Raw genomic sequence first — 17,715 nt, 5'->3', positions numbered from 1 at the left:
TGGCGCGGGGCCCCGGCGAGGACGACGCGCCCGAGGAGTGGCTGCTCCTGCACGTGGTCCAGGGCCAGATCGGGGCCGGCAACTACAGCTACCTGCGGCTGAGCCACGAGGGCAAGATCGTGCTGCGCATGCGCAGCCTGCGCGGGGACGCCGACCTCTACGTGTCGGACAGCACGCTGCACCCCAGCTTCGACGACTACGAGCTGCAGTCGGCCACCTGCGGCCCGGACGCGGTCGCCATCCCCGCGCACTTCCGGCGGCCCGTGGGCATCGGCATCTACGGGCACCCGTCCCACGGCGAGAGCGACTTCGAGATGAAGGTGTACCTGGACCGGACCGAGGACCAGCCGCCGGGCCCCGCGGGCGCGGGCGCGCGCGCCCCCGAGGAGCGGCCCGCCGACGAGGACTCGGTCCTCTGGACGGTTCTCATCGGCCTTCTGAAGCTGGTTCTGGAAATCCTCTTCTGAGGCCGGGCGGGGGGCCCCGCGGCACTGAGGCCAGCGCCCTCGGGGGTCACCGCGGTTCCCCGGGAGGCGACCCGCCTTCTTCCCCGGAGGGAAAGGAATGGCCGGGGGCCCGCAGGTCGCCTCCCCGGGCGGCGCCCGCAGCCTGGAGAACTGGGTCCCGGGCCCACACTTGGGGTCCCTTCCACCCCGATAGCCCTGGCTGGCTAGCCGCTAGTTGTAAACGTGTTCCTAGGTCCGTCACAGTTCTGAATCCACCTGAACCAAATTTTAGGCCATCTGCCATTCACCTGGGCCTGCCTAGTAGAAGCCTTTGATTCTTAAACTTTCAGAGTACTTAACAATAGTGGAGAAACACCATCATAGATTATGAAAGATTGGTGACAATAATGGTAACTTTATATGATGAACCGTCATTATTCGTCGTGGAATAAAATGTAGCAAATTAAATCGCATTTTAGTAGAGTTTCTGGAGAAAGTCAAAGCACGGAGTCTAAAGGCCTTTTAGAAAAGGAGCCATTCCTGTACCTGCGCGTGGTTTCAAAGGTAAGAGGAACGTAATGAAACAAATCGACTTGCAGACTTTAAGACCATCGTTGACTTCCGAAAGCTTTTATTGGCATAAAAATGAATATGTAAATAAACTGGTACTAAATATTCCACTTAAGTGCACACACAGCGTTAGGGTAACAGATCTACCCCTCTTTGCTGTTTTTCCCCCTTCTGCCCACCTTCCTGGGTGTTGGGGAGGCTTGCTGACAACAGTCACAGATCCAGCGACCTAGGAGAGAAATTGTTAGTTTTTATTTTCATAGGACCGAGTATCAAACCATCTTAACACCTGTCCCTTACCGGGCATTGGTGACCCTAACCTCTGGGACTTCCAAGTGTGGGGTGATGAGGAGCGCTATTGAGTTCTTTAAACCAGGAAGAAAAATACACCCTTATCGTAACCAGGTAACCAATGTTATGTGAAGTGCCAAGCAAAGGACAAGGATGCTGGAGGATGCAGTTACTGTAATCCTTCCTGAAATTAAATGAAATGACTACCATAATTTAGAAGCCCAATACAAAGCCTGTTACGGAACATGGCTTTTCTCCACTGCTAAACCAGCTGTATACTGACAGAACTTTAAAACAAGCACAACCTGATCTGAGTTACACAGAATTTTCATTTGCTTCTACAAAACAATTCTAAGCATGTAATTTAGAGAATTACATAGTATCAACTATGCAAGTAAGTTCTAAAAGTACAATTACCTGTGTAACATTCTAGTTCAGAAGGGTGGTTTGCTTTGATTCTAATGTCCATTCTAAAGTTATCTGGATTGTCATGCTGCCTCATAGAAATACATTCTGACATGGGAAAAGATGTAGCAGTCACTTCTAAATAGATGACATGCAAAATTAAAAGCACTGAAGCAACTCGTACTATAACTACATAAAGTATAAAGACACCAGCCCATATATACATGGAACTATACTTGTAAATCTAGCCTTGGTGTTTCTTCATCTTGCCTGTCCTTAGATGCACTGACAGAGATGAAAAGATGGACAGATGCCTGTACAGAAGGGGCTATAAACCGTGTGTTTATGTCATGGATGCAGTCTTAAATGTTGAGAGCCTCCTCACACAAATAAAATGTGTTGTTTTTTTATAGAATCTTTACCTGATGGAATAGCACCAAGGCCCACACAAAAAGTATGATAACCTCTGTCACACACATCACAGAACATCATTTCTTCTTCATGGTGGGGCTGTCCACATATAATGCATGTCTTACATTCCATACACTGCCATGGGTAGGTCTTAATCATAGAAACAAGCTCCATGGTCATATCCAAGCAAGAAGGATGGCCTAAATCAAAACCAACATTAGTAGTCTTTCACAAGAGAACTTTTAATAAGGCATATCAAATACTGGCTTTCTTTAGGACTTCCCAAGAATGGCTAGAATGCTTAATAACCAAAGAAATCAAAATACAGTGTAGAATACATGGGCTTTACACAAGTTGCCCTATACATTTGCTGATTCTTTGCAGAGCCTAGCTGACAATGATAAATCCTAGTTTTTGAAGCAACAGACAGGGTGGGTTAAAATCTGAAGGAGACATCTCTGTACTTACCACTGTTCTCACACTGGGAGCAGTGTATAAGTGATTCAGCCTTTCCTTTCTTGTTGGACTCCTTACCCTTCAGACAAATTCCACATAGAGCATTTGGAATGACCTTTGGCTGGAAGGGTAGAAGAGGGCTATAAATTCATGCCAGAAGAGCTTACTATGGGTTCAAAAGGAATTCTGTTACTGGTCACCTTATCTTTACTTTTGGTAACTTGCTAATGAAGACCTTTGTGAAAGACATATAACTTGGCATGAGTCAGCTTACAGCATAAAAGGGCCAACTGAGGAAAGCCTTAGATTTCATCTAGTAAACAACATGACCTCGTGTTATGATTAAATGTAGAACTCTACTCACTACATGCACAGTTCAGATCTGTATAAAACAATATGGAAAACAATTAGTGTTAAAGGTCACTATTCTATTCTTCACCAAGAGAAAACCCAAGTACCAAATGTAAAGTTGAAACTCAGTTTTAAGCAGCTTATATATTAACTTTCCTTAAAAACTGGTGTTTTTCCAAGGGTGTAAAACTAGACTTGTAAAATCCAAGCTTAAAAACAATGTTTTAACACCTTTAAGTGAAAATGTTTCATTCAAATGCATGTGTGGAAAACTGAGTTGCATTACTGTCACTGCCTACCTAGCAAATTAGAAGAAACACTAAAGGACAAAAACATCCACTATAATATAAAACATTATAAAAAGGAAAAGGTAGTTTTCATTTTCAGATAAGGAAAAAAACTAGTCACAAAAATACATAAAGCACTCATATATTCTGCATGTCAGCCTTCCAGTTTAAGAAGAACATACACAGCACTGGGGCCTTGAACACACTTGGCAACTATGTGGAAAAGGACAAAGTAAAAGGCTGTTTATACCTCAACTACCAGGGGGACAGGGCCAGCGTAAGCTTGTCGCAACCTTGACTACAAAGTGAGGCTCACACATGCTACAAGTATGCCTATCACCTGATAGGGAAGGGAAGAAAACAAGTAGGATGAGATGGGGTAGAGAAATATAAAGTGAGCTTGGAGAGAGGTGATTCTAAGTACACTTAGCCATGTGCATCTGATACTACACCAGAGAGGGATCTAAAACTCAAGCTGCAGAAAAGCATTCTAGCTCTAAAATGTCTCCTTAACCTTCATAACCTGTTTGACCTAAAGAATTTGTTCTTATTTTCTTTTTTAATTTTTCTTTGCAAAAGATGACAGAGGCATTCAAAAACAATTTTGGCTTATTTATTTTTTTTAAAAAGTCAACCTTATACATAAATATGATAAAAACAAACAATCACAAATGTACTCTACAAAATAATAAATATCATGGAAATTAAACAAACATATAAATGTCACCATTAACTATTCTACATCTCCTATGTATGTTTATACCCTGCTCCCCAATTTTCTCAAGCCTAAAATTACCTCTGCTGTTACTTGCTACCCTAAACACAATTCTGACTGTGTTTTCCTCCGTGGCACTAAAACATCACTAGGAAGGGCACTTCTGTGATCCACATTCTGGCTCAGTTAGTACCAAATCTGTAACTGTCATAATAAACAGCAGAATAATGCTACCTTCTCAATCCACAAGAACTAAGAAATCTCTTTGGGTTACAGTACCTGTGCTAAATGTAAAAGATATTAGTAGTTTAAGTCAGGTCCTGGCCTATGCCAGTACTAAGTACTATACCTTTCACCACAGTCAGAGAAGTAACTACACAATATTAAATCCTAAAAAGAGACCCTTCACAAAGCAAAACCCAAGAGAAATAAAACAAAGCTAGTTACCACATATTCAAGTTCTACAATTAAAATATACACAAATGTCTATGATAAAAAGGACACTAAGAAATTCTAGGTTTACTTTTAAGCTCAGATCACAATGTTTTTTCTAAACCATTTAAAATTTTTCTTACCCAAAAGTCTTCATCTTGTTGAAAAGAGGAAAAGATGGAAGAGAAGCATCAGGAGAGAAAGGAAGAGAAGAAGAAATGAGGAAGAGAGAAATAAGGAGAAATGGAGAGGGGGAAGAAGACATGGAGAAGGGAAGAGGTAGAAGGATAGAAACAGAATGGGAAAAGACAGATGAAGAGAAGTGAGATGGAGGAAAGAAAGGATGAGATGGAGAAGTGGGAAAGACAGAAATAGACACATAGGTAGAAATAAGAGGAACAGGAGAGAAAAGGGGAAAGAACATCCAAGCATTGTCTACAATGATACATTTCAACAGACGGAAGCATGTTGCTTAGTATCTGAGCTACCCAGGGAGCCACAGAGCAACAGTTAAGAGGGAGGAAGCTTCCACCTTCCCATGGGTTTGCGGAGGGGTGGGCGGAGGATGCCTAAGATCAGAACAGAGCCCTCAGTTCTACTTGCAACAATACCAGAGTTTCACTGATGACAAGAAGACTAAAATGACCATTCTAACAGTCCACAATATCGCAAATAAAAGGCCCATTAGTACACTTAACTTCTTCTTGAAAGAGAGCCAAAGGTAAGTGAGACTTTCATGGTAACAGTAATATAGTACGGATTTTAAATACATATTTATAGGCCTGAATCTTAGCTATTATTGTTTAATATCAGGTTAATGTAACCTAAACGATTCTGTCCTACAAATTAAGGGCAAGTGCTATTCAATCTTATTAAGCAAGACAGCAGATACATTATCATTTTTCTTATTTGCCATATTTTAAAACATGTATGTTTGTGTCCATGTGTACATATGAGCTTCAGCTTGAAGTACCCAAATATTTAGGCACATCTTGGCTTATTATACTATTTATAGAGAGGATAACGTTCAATAATCATGTTCATATTAATATATAATGTCTAGATACTGGCTGCTCCCATCTCTGAAATACCTGAAACATTTTTAGGTACTAAAAATGTTCACAGGGGATATAAAATGCTTATTTTGCATATTACACTCCTTTGAGTACTATTAGGCTAATCTATATGATTTATTAAATCAATGATAATGTGGACAGTTTTTCATGTTCAGCCTGTATTAAAACATCCACCTCCATATTCTTTATTTTTTAATCCATGATCAAACAAGCCAGCAGCACTGGGGAGCTGACAAGCTTTGGCATAAAGCCACAGCCTCCACTTGGAGCTCCTAGATCACGCACACTGTCTCTGAAACTTAATCTTTGGAGTTCATTTGCTTTTGATTACTAAGTATTAACTTAAATCTTTAGTTTAAGAAACTTAGTAAATGTGAAAAAGCCACATCCGCCGAGCCCACCAAAGCCACTCCAGAAAGCAATCTCTGAATGAAGCCTAACCTGTTACCATGGGCTGCAAAGAACATGTGTTTTTAAATTGATTACATACAGATACTTTCTAACAAGATATGGAACATTCTTAGTTTTTCGTTTTTAACTTCAGGAAGAAAAGAAGATGATAGAGTTCTGATTACTAGAAGGCGCTCAGGTGGGGTGAAGGGACAGTTGTTAGTTAACAGCTCACTTAAGCTTGTTGTTGTGTTGGTTTGGAATTTTCTTGGGGGGTGGGAAGTACCAGCATCCAACCCTGAGCTCTTACAGGCTAGACAGCCAGCCTGTCTTGTGGGTCACCCACCACAGTGACAACACTGACACACTTCCACACGGCAACATTTTCTCATCCCCTTAAAACCTTCCTTAATCATACCTTCAGTCACGCTAGAAATCATATTCTACTACTTTCCAGACAAAAAGAACTACATATTGTACTGTCACCAGCCAAACCAGTAAACTGCAGGAATTCTGTTCCTTCTGTGAGATTCTTACATCCCCACACAACAACACAGCTCCCCAGCCTCTGAAAGGGGAAGAGCAGACAGGAGATAGCTGCAGACCACCTACCACCTCACAGACAGTACTCAGACCCCAAAGCCAGATATGCTCCAGCCTTCAACACAGACAGATGCCAGATATCTGCCAACACTACAATGGAAATAAACAGGTTTCATACTTTCTACCCATAGTTAGCTGAATGTGGCAGATTGATAAAGCAATCATCAGGCTAATCCTAATGAAAAACACTACTGAAATTCAACTTAGTAACAGTACATCTACCCCTTCTTTACAACTCAGTAGGTCTTGTTCCACCAACTACTAGGATATTTAAATGATATTTATTCAAAAAGTCTCAAGTTCTGCCTTGAAATGTTTTAAAATACTCAAACTTGCCTGGCTATTATTGAAGAGAGGGGGAAAAAAAGATCCATAAATTGTACATTTACAGAAAACAGTAGCTGAACCTTAGCCAAAAGTGACAGGAAAGCCACCAGGGAAGTAAAAGCAAAAAGGAAGCAGTGGACAGGTGCACACCACAGGACAGCAAGTGAGGTACAGCAAGCAGAAGCTCCACAGTCGTGAGGTTCAGAGTTAACGTGTGTCAGGGAGAGAGGCTGGTCAGTAAGGAAGCTGAGTCAGGGGCTTTTTTCTTCTACCTTGTACCCAGGAACTGATTTGGACAGTACAGAGCGTTTGGCACCCTCTTTTCGTGGAGTGGCAGCTTTGTCTTTCGACGTGGGTCTTCCTGGGAAGGAGTCCTCCTGGCTGTCAGGAGGGCTGTCCCCTTCAGACGCGTTGCCCGAGGAGCTGTCCTACAGCACAAGAGGCAGGAAGCAGGTTCTTTAGAACTGACACACACTTGACTCAAGTTTTCACAACTGAAGAAGACATTTGGTGAAAGTTTGTTTCTTTGAAAATTGTAACTATTAGCTGGGCACTGCTGGCTCAAGCCTGTAATCCTAGCTACTCAGGAAGCTGAGATCTGAGGATTGCAGTTCAAAGCCGGCCCGGGATTGCAGTTCAAAGCCGGCCCGGGCAGGAAACTCCGTGAAACTCTTATCTCCAATAAACCACCAGAAAACCAGAAGTGGGGCTGTAGCTCAAGTGGTAGGGCGCTAGCCTTGAGCTGAAGAGCTGAGGGACAGTGCCCAGGCCCAGAGTTCAAGGCCCACGACCAACAAAAAAATAAATAACTATTATAACAAATATTATTAAATTCTAAGTTATTAAACCTAATTGTAAACAATTTGTAACTTTTGTTTCAAGTGGAAATTAAAATAAGGAACAGTACAAGTTACTTATTAAGCCAGCTCCATTTGTATCAATAAATGCCATGAGCTGTTCTAACACTTAAGTCAACAAGAAAGGAACTGTCAACTTCAGCTCCTATCATACCCCAAAGATCAGCCACCAACGTTGTCCTTCTCCCTCAACACGCAGAGCACAACAAAGTGTATTGGTTTTCTATTATCACTACAAGTAAATGAACATTTTCACTAATAATGAAAATCGTTCACATACACGTTTATGTTAAAACTATGCAGAACCATATCCCCAATTAACAGCATCTGACTTAATTTTACCAGTTCAACATCTACGACCTCAACATCTCTTTCGTTCGATTTGTAATTTTCTAATGTGAACAGCAATATATTCTTAAAAATTAGAAAAACTGTAAAAGTAAAATTAAACTATATTCATTAATTTATGATGTGAAAAACAATATATTCTTAAGTATTAGAAAATCTGTAAACTATTGCTGCTTCATAAACACCATCAGCACCAACAACACTAGGTGTTGGACTTGCCTCTGACCCTCCTTTATATTCTGCAGATGCCCAAGATCTCTCTCATACTCCCAACCTAATAAATGCACACTCATTTTCCAAAACACAAAACTGGACTACACTGTGTGCATTTTCTCCAATCATTAACTATTCCTTGAACTTTCTACTGTGTAAATGTTAGCATATGACTACTCTGGGTGAGATTTCTAATTTCCATTAGGAAAAAAACTTTCTTTTGGTCGGTCATGGGGCCTGAACTCTGGGGCCTGGGCGCTGTCCCTGCACTCTTCAGCTCAAGGCTAGCGCTCTACCACTTGAGCCACAGCGTCACTTCTGGCTTTTTCTGCTTATGTGGTGCTGCGGAATCAAACCCAGGGCCTCGTGCATGCAAGGCAAACACTCCACCATTGAGCCACCTTCCCAGCCCCTCCACTAGAAAAAATATTGATGGGGCTGGGAATATGGCTTATGGTGGAGTGCTTGCCTAGCATGCACGAAGCCCTGGGTTCAATTCCTCAGTACCACATAAACAAAAAAAGCCGAAAGTGGTGCTGTGGCTCAAGTGGTAGATTGCTAGCCTTGAGCAAAAGAAGCTCAAGGACAGTGCCCAGGCCCTGAGGTTAAGCTCCAGGACTGGCAAAAAAACAAACAAAAATTGTTAACACTCAACCTTTTTTTTCTAATTCAATTTTCCCAGAATCGGATTAAGTCATCGGGATAAATAATCTTGAAAATTTGGTAGGTCAGATTCTGTGAAGTTAAAAGTTCTTGATGTGCTGTCAAAACGACTTCTCTGTTGAATTAACTTACTCCTCTGAGTAGTGTGAGGGCGGCCTGTTGCCTAGCCTCACAGCTCCACTGCTATCAACCAACTAGACATGATTACCACCTCTGGCCTTCAACAATACTTTACCAAACATGCCTAAGTGAGAAGTCTTTGATAGCAGCACTAAATGAGGGTATATTTTCAGGTTCCAGTTAACTATGATGTGAATTTTAAGATGGGTAGCTAGCTAGTTAATACTGTTTTGTTTTTTATGGGTAGCTAGCTAGTTAATACTGTTTTGTTTTTTAACTCAGAGCCTGAACACCGTTGTTCCTGAGCCATTTTTGCCCAAGGATAGCACTCTGCACTCTACCACTTTGATCCAGAGCCACATCCAGTTTTCTGGTGGTTAAAAGGAAGTAGAAGTTTCACAGACTTTCCTTCCTGGGCTAGCTTTGATCCAATATCCTCAGATCTCAGCCTCCTGAGTAGCTGGGATTACAGGTGTGAGCCACCAGCACCTGGCTGGTCAGAGCACAAAACAGGACTGCCTTTCTCCTTCATACTGACTTTCCATGATCTTCAACAGCATTTTGCTATGGAAAAGTTATGCAGAAAAAAAGTTATCATATATATATATATATAGTATATGTATGTATACGTATGTCTATACGTACATATATATGTAATACTATGAACATATATGCCTTCAAACTAAGAAAAACACATTTCTCTCTACAGCAAAAGACAAAAGTCAGTCTTTTTCAATACTTTAAGCTGTATACACATGTAGACAGTAAACTAATGTTCAGTGCCCTTGCCTATTTTGTTTTACTACAGAGTAACTTTTTCTTTATTTTTGTATGCTGGTCCTGAGGTTTGAACTTAGGGCCTAGGAGCTATCACTGAGCTTTTCTGCTCAAGGGTAGAGCTCTACCATTTTAGCCACAACTGTACTTCTTGTTTTGTGCTGCTTAACTAGAAATAAAGAGTCTCACACTATCCTGCCCAGTTGGCTTTGAACTACAATTCTCAGATCTCAGCCTCCTGAGGTAGCTAGGATTACAGGCATGAACCATCTCCTGACGTACAAGTTAAGCTGTGAAGTCAAGAAAATAAGACTCCTGAGTCTTCTACTAATCCAGGGCCTGAACTTTTTGCTCATTAACTAGAGATAAGAGTCTCACAAGCAGGGAGCTTCCGGCTCACTCCTGTAATCTTAGCTACTCAGGAGGCTGAGATCTGAGGATTGCAGTTCAAAGCCAGCCCCAGCAAGAAAGTCCGAGACTCTTATATCCAATAAACCACTCAGAAAATTGGAAGTGGTGCTGTAGCTCAAGTACAGTGCTGGCCTTGAGCTAAAGAGCTGAGGGACAGCGCCCAGGCCCAGAGTTCAAGCCCCACGACTGACCAAGAAAAAAAAAGTCTCACAGACTTTCTGGCCTAGACTGGTTTTGAACAGTGGTCCTCAGATCTCAGCCTCTTGATAGCTACTCATATGCTTAAGAGCTAGGATTATAGATCTGAGCACCTGGAAACCAGCAACAATGATTTTAATAGAAAATCTACCAAAGGCCATAAAGAGCCTGACTGTAAGTGTATTTTCTACAAAGCTTCCTGGGAATTATATGAGCTGTACTTTGCAAAGTGTGGTAACACAGTGTAATTTCACACCCTAGGAAAGCAATCAACAAGCAAGGAGAGGGAACAGATTATTTCTTGTGAAAGATAAATATTCCTACCGAAGTGCCTCTGTTTTTCCTCTTCTCATCACCTCGACCATCTTCAGCATCATCAGAGTCCCCATCACTGTCTAGTGCAGGGAGCTCGGGATCCAGGGGGGGCTCATACAGGGCTGTGTTTAATGGCAAATACCGGAGCTCATCTGGAGAATACCTGAATTAAGAGATTACCGTCACTTATCCTTATTATTAAATATGCAAAAAGAGTCTAGACTTCTCCCAAATACTTTTGAAAAGTGAGTATGTGTACATGTATATGTGTATTGGGGCAGCTTTATTAGGGACTGAATTCTAGGGACTTGAGCCTAGTTCTTTTGCCTTTAGTTTGTTTTTCCAAAAATGGTATCACCCCTTTGTCTAGGCTAGCCTCAGATCATTCTTTTACCTCCACCTCCCAACTACATGGGATTAGTTACGTGCCACCAACACAAAGGCTTTGATTTGAGATAGAGTATCTGCTAATTTCTGCCCAGGCTGGCCTCAACCCATGACCTTCCTGTCTCTGCTTTGGGTATCTAAGACTACAGGCATGTGTGCTCACCAGGCTTAGCGATAACTTTTCATTCTAGTCATCAAGTAAGGATAGTTAAGTCAAAGAGTTTCAATGTTTTTTTTCACTAACTGATGTAGAATACATATCTGAATCTTCTCATCAAAAGATAATGTCTCAGCTGGGTGGTAACACGTGCCTATAATCCCAACACCTGAGAGACTAAGGCAAGCGGAGCTCGAGTTCAAGGCCAGCCTAGGCTATATCACAGCAAGACTGACTCAAAACACAAAAGCAGAAAGAGGTAATGTTTCTTCCCTTTACCCTCAAACCAAGAAAGGTTCTCCCAACAGACACTGGTGAACACACAGTAAGAAAACGATAGACAAACGCGAGGCTTAGGCTCTCTGCTGGCTCCCATAACCATCAAGGAGCCATTTCTTTGTGCTCGCCCCTCCGCTTGTAAACCTGGAGTAGTCACAGTGCACCTCAGAGCTGATGGGAGGATTACGTACTCCATGCACATGCACTACCATCAAGCATGACGGACACGGGTACACAAGTATTTCATTCTTATTATAAACCATTTGTGAAGCATGCTCTAACACTGAATTATGTTGCCATCTGAAGCGAGGCTGACAGTTCTTCCCCAGGTCCGAAGGTACAGGCCAGCAGGCCGTGTGGGAGGAGGGCCCTACCCCACGCTCAGGAGAACTGGAGCTCAGGGAGGCTCTGGGGCCAGCATTGCCTTCAACCAAGGTTCACACCAAAAGGCAACGCAGAGTAGAGCGGCATACAACTTTTAATGTTCTGGCCAACCAAAAGAAAAAAAATGAAAACTTCTGCCCATGACTTAAATTGACTTTCAAATAGTAAGTATGAGTCTATATTCCATTTTAAATTCTATTCTCTAAATAAAATGTCTATTTCAAGAATATGCCTCTCCAGGTTAAGGTTTGAAGCTGAAGGAGGAAGAAGCTATTGAAATGAGAGAAATCCATTTGTCCTGTTTGAGTGTTTTGTCTGGCTTTGTTCTGGCCACCTTCAAATAGCAGAGGTGGGCATGCAGACTGAGGGAGAGCCAGGACAGGGGTAATGTGGGAGGCACCAGGATCCACGGAGCCTCTCAGGCAGTCAGCACATCGCAATCTCTACTGCATAGCCAATTATGAGCATCATTGAAACCCAGACTCCAATTAGTGAGTCTGAGGAGTCAAGTGTTACCAGTGTTGCTGTGGGTCTATGTGTGACAAACCCAAGAGATGGGCAGACATGGACACTCAAGCTTCATGAGCAAGCAAGGCACTCGTGTCTTGGCTGAAAGGTAAGCTTTGCCACGAAACCCAAGGAGAAGATTCCACATATCATCAGCCTCACCAATAAACCCAACTGGCTCCCATATCAATGGTAATTGAAACAACTAAATACCTCTTGTAATACTCCTGGAACTGTCCTGGGATGAGTGCCACGGGGTAAGAACTGACCTTTGTTCGCTCTGTCGGCAAGACTTTGTACTTCCCTTGAGGCACCTGGATGACCTGTGTTTATAGGAAGAAAGACATGAACGGATTCCATACTAGGAACTTAAAAACTGTGGCATATATCTCCCCACCCCCCAAAGAGCTAGAAGTCAAGTGACTCTGAAAATTGTAACCTAAGGGACAGGTGGGGAACTCCAGGTATACATAAGATGGTTTTTCCATCATGTGTGACTTGTGCACCACAAGCCATTTCTGAGAACAAGTGGCAGATCTCTGGCTCATAGGTAACAGCAGTGTGACCTGGGTGTCTTAGGAACCTCTTGGAACTCAACCTCCTGCCCTATGAAAGGAAGTAGTAGTAGTCAAACTTCATGTGAGTCCTGTGAGAATGGAATGAACTTGGGAGTTGACTCACAACCATCTTTGGGAAACATCGTATTAGTCTCCACTCAGCTAAGGATCAACTACAAAGCAAAAGAGACCTCCTCACAAAACAAACCCCTAATATTATCATTATTTCTTTAAACTTCTAGGAAAAAGAGAGCTGGCACCAATTCTCTCTCTCTTTCACATACACACATATATGTGCAAGGGCATGTATATATATGAATGTGTGTGTATATATATATATATATGTGTGTGTGTGTGTATGTGTGTGTGTGTATGTATCAAAACCAAATAAAGGGAATAGAAGGAATGCAGAGAACTGCAATAAGAGGTAGAAACGAAGCCCAGATACTGCTGAATTAAGTCACCCTACATGTGTCTGTAAGTCAAAATAAGCTCTTCTTTCTTCCATGCGTTCCCGGTTTAAGTTGCTGTTGAATTCAGCTGCTTTTTTTGCAGCTTTTTTAATATACTCGGGCACTTTGCTGGCTTCAACTTTTTGAGTATTTTGTTGTTGCATTTGCTGAAACAAAAATATAACAGTTGGAGTCCCATAGCTTTATAAAATGTCGGTCTCATAAACTCCTGGAAAGATTCAAATCACTTCATTACTTACAGAATATTCTTTATAGTGATCTGTAATTCGCTGGCGTTCTTTTTCTTGTAGAATAACAGAATATTCAGCATGTTTGGCTGGATATTCTTTTATCATTAAATCAATCACTTCATCACTACGCAATGCTGTTAAACCTATTTTAGACCCAAAAAAAGAAAAAAAATAAGCAAAACCACATTTCATAATTAATCTCCCTTACAAACAACTCTTGTTAAAATATTTTACAAGCCAGGCACCAGTGGCTCACACCTGTAATCCTAGCTACTCAGGAGGCTGAGATTTGAGGATCACAGTTCGAAGCCAGCCTGAGCAAAAACTATTTGAGCACAAAAAGACTCAGCAACAGCACCCAGGCCCTGAGTTCAACCCCAGGACTAGCCAAAAAAAAAAGTTTTACAATGGCCAAAACAAAATATTTTAATACATCTTAAATTAAGTTCAAATGGTAGCCTTGAGCAAAAGAAACTGAGGAACAAGGACTAGGCTCTGAGCACAAGTCCCAGGACCAGCACACACAAAAAAGATTATATTCTAATACAAGCTTCATTCTCCTTTTCATTTTAACAGTTATCAAAAATGAAGTAATTTAGCACTTAAGTAGTTAATTTTGTAAAATATTTTATAGGAAAGGAGATATCTAATATCGTGTATAAATAAATGTTGAAAGTCACAATGAAAACATTATTACCTAGAGTGCACTGAGTTTCTGTAATGACATTTAGCTCTCTTAGGTACAGTTTCTCCTTATGAGACAAATCTCGTCGCTCTAAATCTCCAAAGAAGAACAAAACACACAATAAAAAATAGTGAAACATGATGTAGTTTATAAAACCTTTTTAAACACTTAAAAAATGATTTTAAAAAGTGCTTTTATATTGCAAGTATTACTAAGGGAACTTTATAAACAATCTTATGTTAGCAGAATAAAAGTTAAAACGAAAATAGAATAAAGTAACAAATAAAACTGCTGAAAAAGTTTTATCAGTATTAACCTTTCTTAAATTCAGATATGGCTTGCTGTTAACTCCTGAGTTAAGGAGGCAGGGGTCAAGAACAGTAATAGTGGCTGTAAAGTGATATTTCTTTCCCCTAAAGCTTCTTCCAGGAAACTCATCCTTTTCTGTCTTTAAATTTATTGCTAAGACATAAAATATATCCAGAGTGGAGAGAGATATAGATGATTGTAGCAAGTTTAGATCAGCAAGCACAAATCTATTATAAATAATTAATAACCAAGAATTTGGAGTCAACGTTCTACAATTAGAAGCTAGATGTAATGCATTACATAACTCAGTCTTAAGTACCTGGATACTTCCGTTTAAAGGAGGTCACACCCAAATATTCACTGACTTGTTCTTGAAGCATATAGTATTCTCCTGTTTCATCAGGTGGCCATTTGTACTCTATCAAATTTTCTGCTGGATAGTAACTAAAGCTAAGCACAGAAATACATATTATACCTAAATGTGGCTTTTATTAAGTTTTAATTATGTTTATTTTTGAGGATATTTTGAAAACTTTTCAGTATTTAAAGGATTATAAAACAGGTGGAAGGTAGAGACATCAAACAAGACATTGCAAACATTTTCTGTACGCTACAAAGAACCAAGACTCACAACTGCTGGGAACAAATGTATTTTCAGTTTAAAGGACCAAAGAGAGCCAGTGACACCAGCTCTGAAAGGTGTATTATCAGCAACTTCAGTTTCTTGTCTGCTGCTCAGTGAGTCATGAACAGACCAGAAAGTAAAACTCTAGAAACTTCTTTCTCAATGGACTGAGATGATATGTGTGTGTGTATATTTGCATTTATATACATATAAATACTAGTTATATGAGTACACTTCTATAACTATTTACTCTCTATACACTTCCTGAAACCAGGAGGGAAGGACAGAACTAGTTTTGACACTTCTGGTGCAACATTCAGTCACAATCCTGACAAAGAATACATAGTCAAGATCTGGACCAATTTGACCTGTACCTTAAAAAGTGGAAAGTGGGACTGGGAATGTGGCTTAGTACTAGAGCGCTTGCCTGGCATGCATGAAGCCCTGAGTTTGATTCCTCAATACCCCACAAACAGAAAAAGCTGGAAGTGGCACTGTGGCTCAGTGGTAGAGCACTAGCCTTGAGCAAAAAGCAGCTCAGGGACAGTGCCCAGGCCCTGAGTTCAAGCCCCGGGACTGGAAGAGGAAGGGTGATGAAACGGGGAGTGAAAAAGAAAACAAATAGATGAAGTGCTTGAAAGAACACTGTCAGTAGTGAAAAGGCCATCGATAGGCTGGGGGAAAATGTTTATAAATCATGTATCTCATAAAGAAATAATATATACAGAACTCATAACAAAATGAAGTAAAAAATAAGCAAATAATTAGAAAAGCCATTTCTCCAAAGATACAAGTGGCCTTATGAAAAGCCTGACTCATGTCACTAGGCATTACAGAAGTGCACATCAAAAGCATAGTAAGACCACTATGGCCATTATTAAAACATTCTCAAAAGTTGCAACTTTTTGAGCATAGCTGGTAGGAATGTAAAATGACAGATGTTGTGGAAAAGTTTAGGAGTTCCTCCAAAAACTAAATCCCAGCTATTTAGAAAGTAGGAACAAGGTCAAAGGCCAGCCCAGGGCACAAGCAAAATGACCCTCTCGGGTAAAAAAAAAACAAAAAAACACCCAACCCATAAACTAAAGGAGTGGGAACATGGCTCAAGCAGTAGAGGACCCTGCCTAGCAAACACAGGGCCCTGTGTTCAATCCTCAGTATCCCAGGGGCCAAAACAAAGAATTAGTGTATAACTCTATTTCTATCACACACCCCTAGTCTGCAAGTGCTCACTGAAACATTATTCACCCAGCCAAAAGGTGAAAACATTCCAAATACCTATCAGCACATGAACAGACAGGAACAGACAAACAAAATGTGGTTTACAAATACAATCAAACAGTTTTCAGGTTTAGGAAGGAAAATTCTAGCATAAACCAGATTTTAAAAGGGCAAGTATCATGGATCTTCAGTTCCAGATTATGAGACTTAGAAATGCTTTCATGGAGTTTAAAGTAGCATTAAAGCTGTAGAAGTCAATGGGATAATGGTGACACCTGTGCTTATAAGTTAATATAAATTAACTCTGTGAATAGGAATGAAGGCCAATTTTTAAAAAGAAAGAAGATGGAAAATTTTAAATACTTATTTTATTAGACTGTTTAAGCAGTACTCAACAGCAAGATCAACTTCGGTGTCACATTATAAAATGGGATGTCTACAACTTTTAGTGATTGCTTTTGCCAGGCCAGAGAGAAGAAAAGAGGCAGGGGAGAATGCAGAGGAGAAAAACAGACCACAAACATATTACTAGGCAGTAAAATAACAATACCCAAGGTCTTGACTTGAAGTCTCACAACTCCTAGAGCTGTCTCCTGAGCCCATCCGCCTTCTCTTGGAAGGCTGAGTCCCATCGTTTGAATTCTCTTCATTATCATCCTATGCATTTAAAGGATTCAAAAATGGCCATGGTTAGAGAAGCGAGAATAAACACCAAAGAAATGAGCTCATGCCCCCAAGTTTTCCAGAAGCCCCCACGAAGGGCAGCGGGGTTGTAACCCTGGAACTGGGCCGGGGGCGGAGGCTCCTTCTCGGAGGGGCTCCTGCCGCGCCTCCTGAGCCAGCGGAGGCGGCTTCGCCCTCGGGTCGGCAGGTCGTTCGTTAGGAGCCCACGGGGCGGGGATGCCCACGGGGCGGGGTGCTCGAGGGACGCCCACCGCGACGCAGGCGCCTGGGGACGCGCTCTCCCCCGGCGGGGCTCGGTGGCCAGCGGACTCGGGGAGGAGCTCAGGCCGGACGGACCCTCCAGGCGCCCACACGGAGGGGGCTGAGCCGCCGCCCGGCGCCGCACAGGCTTGCGGAGGCTTAAGGAGCCCTCGTGTTCACAGCCAGGGCGGCGGGGCCGGGTCTGCCATGGGGGGGGGAGTCTGCCGTCAGGGGCGGGGATCTGCGGTGGGGGGGGGTCTGCCATCGGGGGCGGGGGGTCTGCCGTCGGGGGCGGGGGGTCTGCCGTCGGGGGTC

The 17,715-nt window shown here is 41.9% G+C and overlaps 2 protein-coding genes across 3 annotated transcripts; one reads left to right on the top strand and one right to left on the bottom strand.

The window, feature by feature from the left end:
* Window positions 1–2: 2 nt before the first annotated feature.
* Window positions 3–655, top strand: LOC105991783 (chromosome unknown open reading frame, human C6orf120; the record flags this gene model as incomplete). The annotated part of the gene is made up of 1 exon (XM_013024509.1): window positions 3–655. A coding segment is annotated over one exon (465 nt), but the record flags the coding sequence as incomplete, so codon positions are not given.
* A 397-nt stretch (window positions 656–1,052) lies between these two features.
* Window positions 1,053–17,152, bottom strand: Phf10 (PHD finger protein 10). Of its 2 annotated transcripts, none has more exons than XM_013024560.1 (11): window positions 17,027–17,152; window positions 14,950–15,080; window positions 14,334–14,417; window positions 13,646–13,779; window positions 13,403–13,552; window positions 12,590–12,699; window positions 10,672–10,825; window positions 7,033–7,188; window positions 2,592–2,700; window positions 2,135–2,323; window positions 1,053–1,245 (listed from the first exon to the last, which is right to left on the bottom strand). In XM_013024560.1, exons 1-11 carry the CDS (start codon window positions 17,077–17,079, stop codon window positions 1,160–1,162), a joined length of 1,356 nt encoding a protein of 451 aa, XP_012880014.1. In that variant the 5' UTR covers window positions 17,080–17,152; the 3' UTR covers window positions 1,053–1,159. The 2 variants fall into 2 exon arrangements, with proteins under 2 accessions (XP_012880014.1, XP_012880015.1); XM_013024561.1 differs by having other exon boundaries at window positions 14,334–14,411.
* Between the last annotated feature and the right edge of the window lie 563 nt (window positions 17,153–17,715).

The sequence above is a fragment of the Dipodomys ordii genome, unplaced genomic scaffold (genome assembly GCF_000151885.1).
Source record: "Dipodomys ordii isolate 6190 unplaced genomic scaffold, Dord_2.0 Scaffold77, whole genome shotgun sequence".
Lineage (NCBI taxonomy): Eukaryota > Metazoa > Chordata > Mammalia > Rodentia > Heteromyidae > Dipodomys > Dipodomys ordii.
Note: the sequence above shows the minus strand (reverse complement) of the source record. Positions and strands in the feature narration are given on the sequence as shown.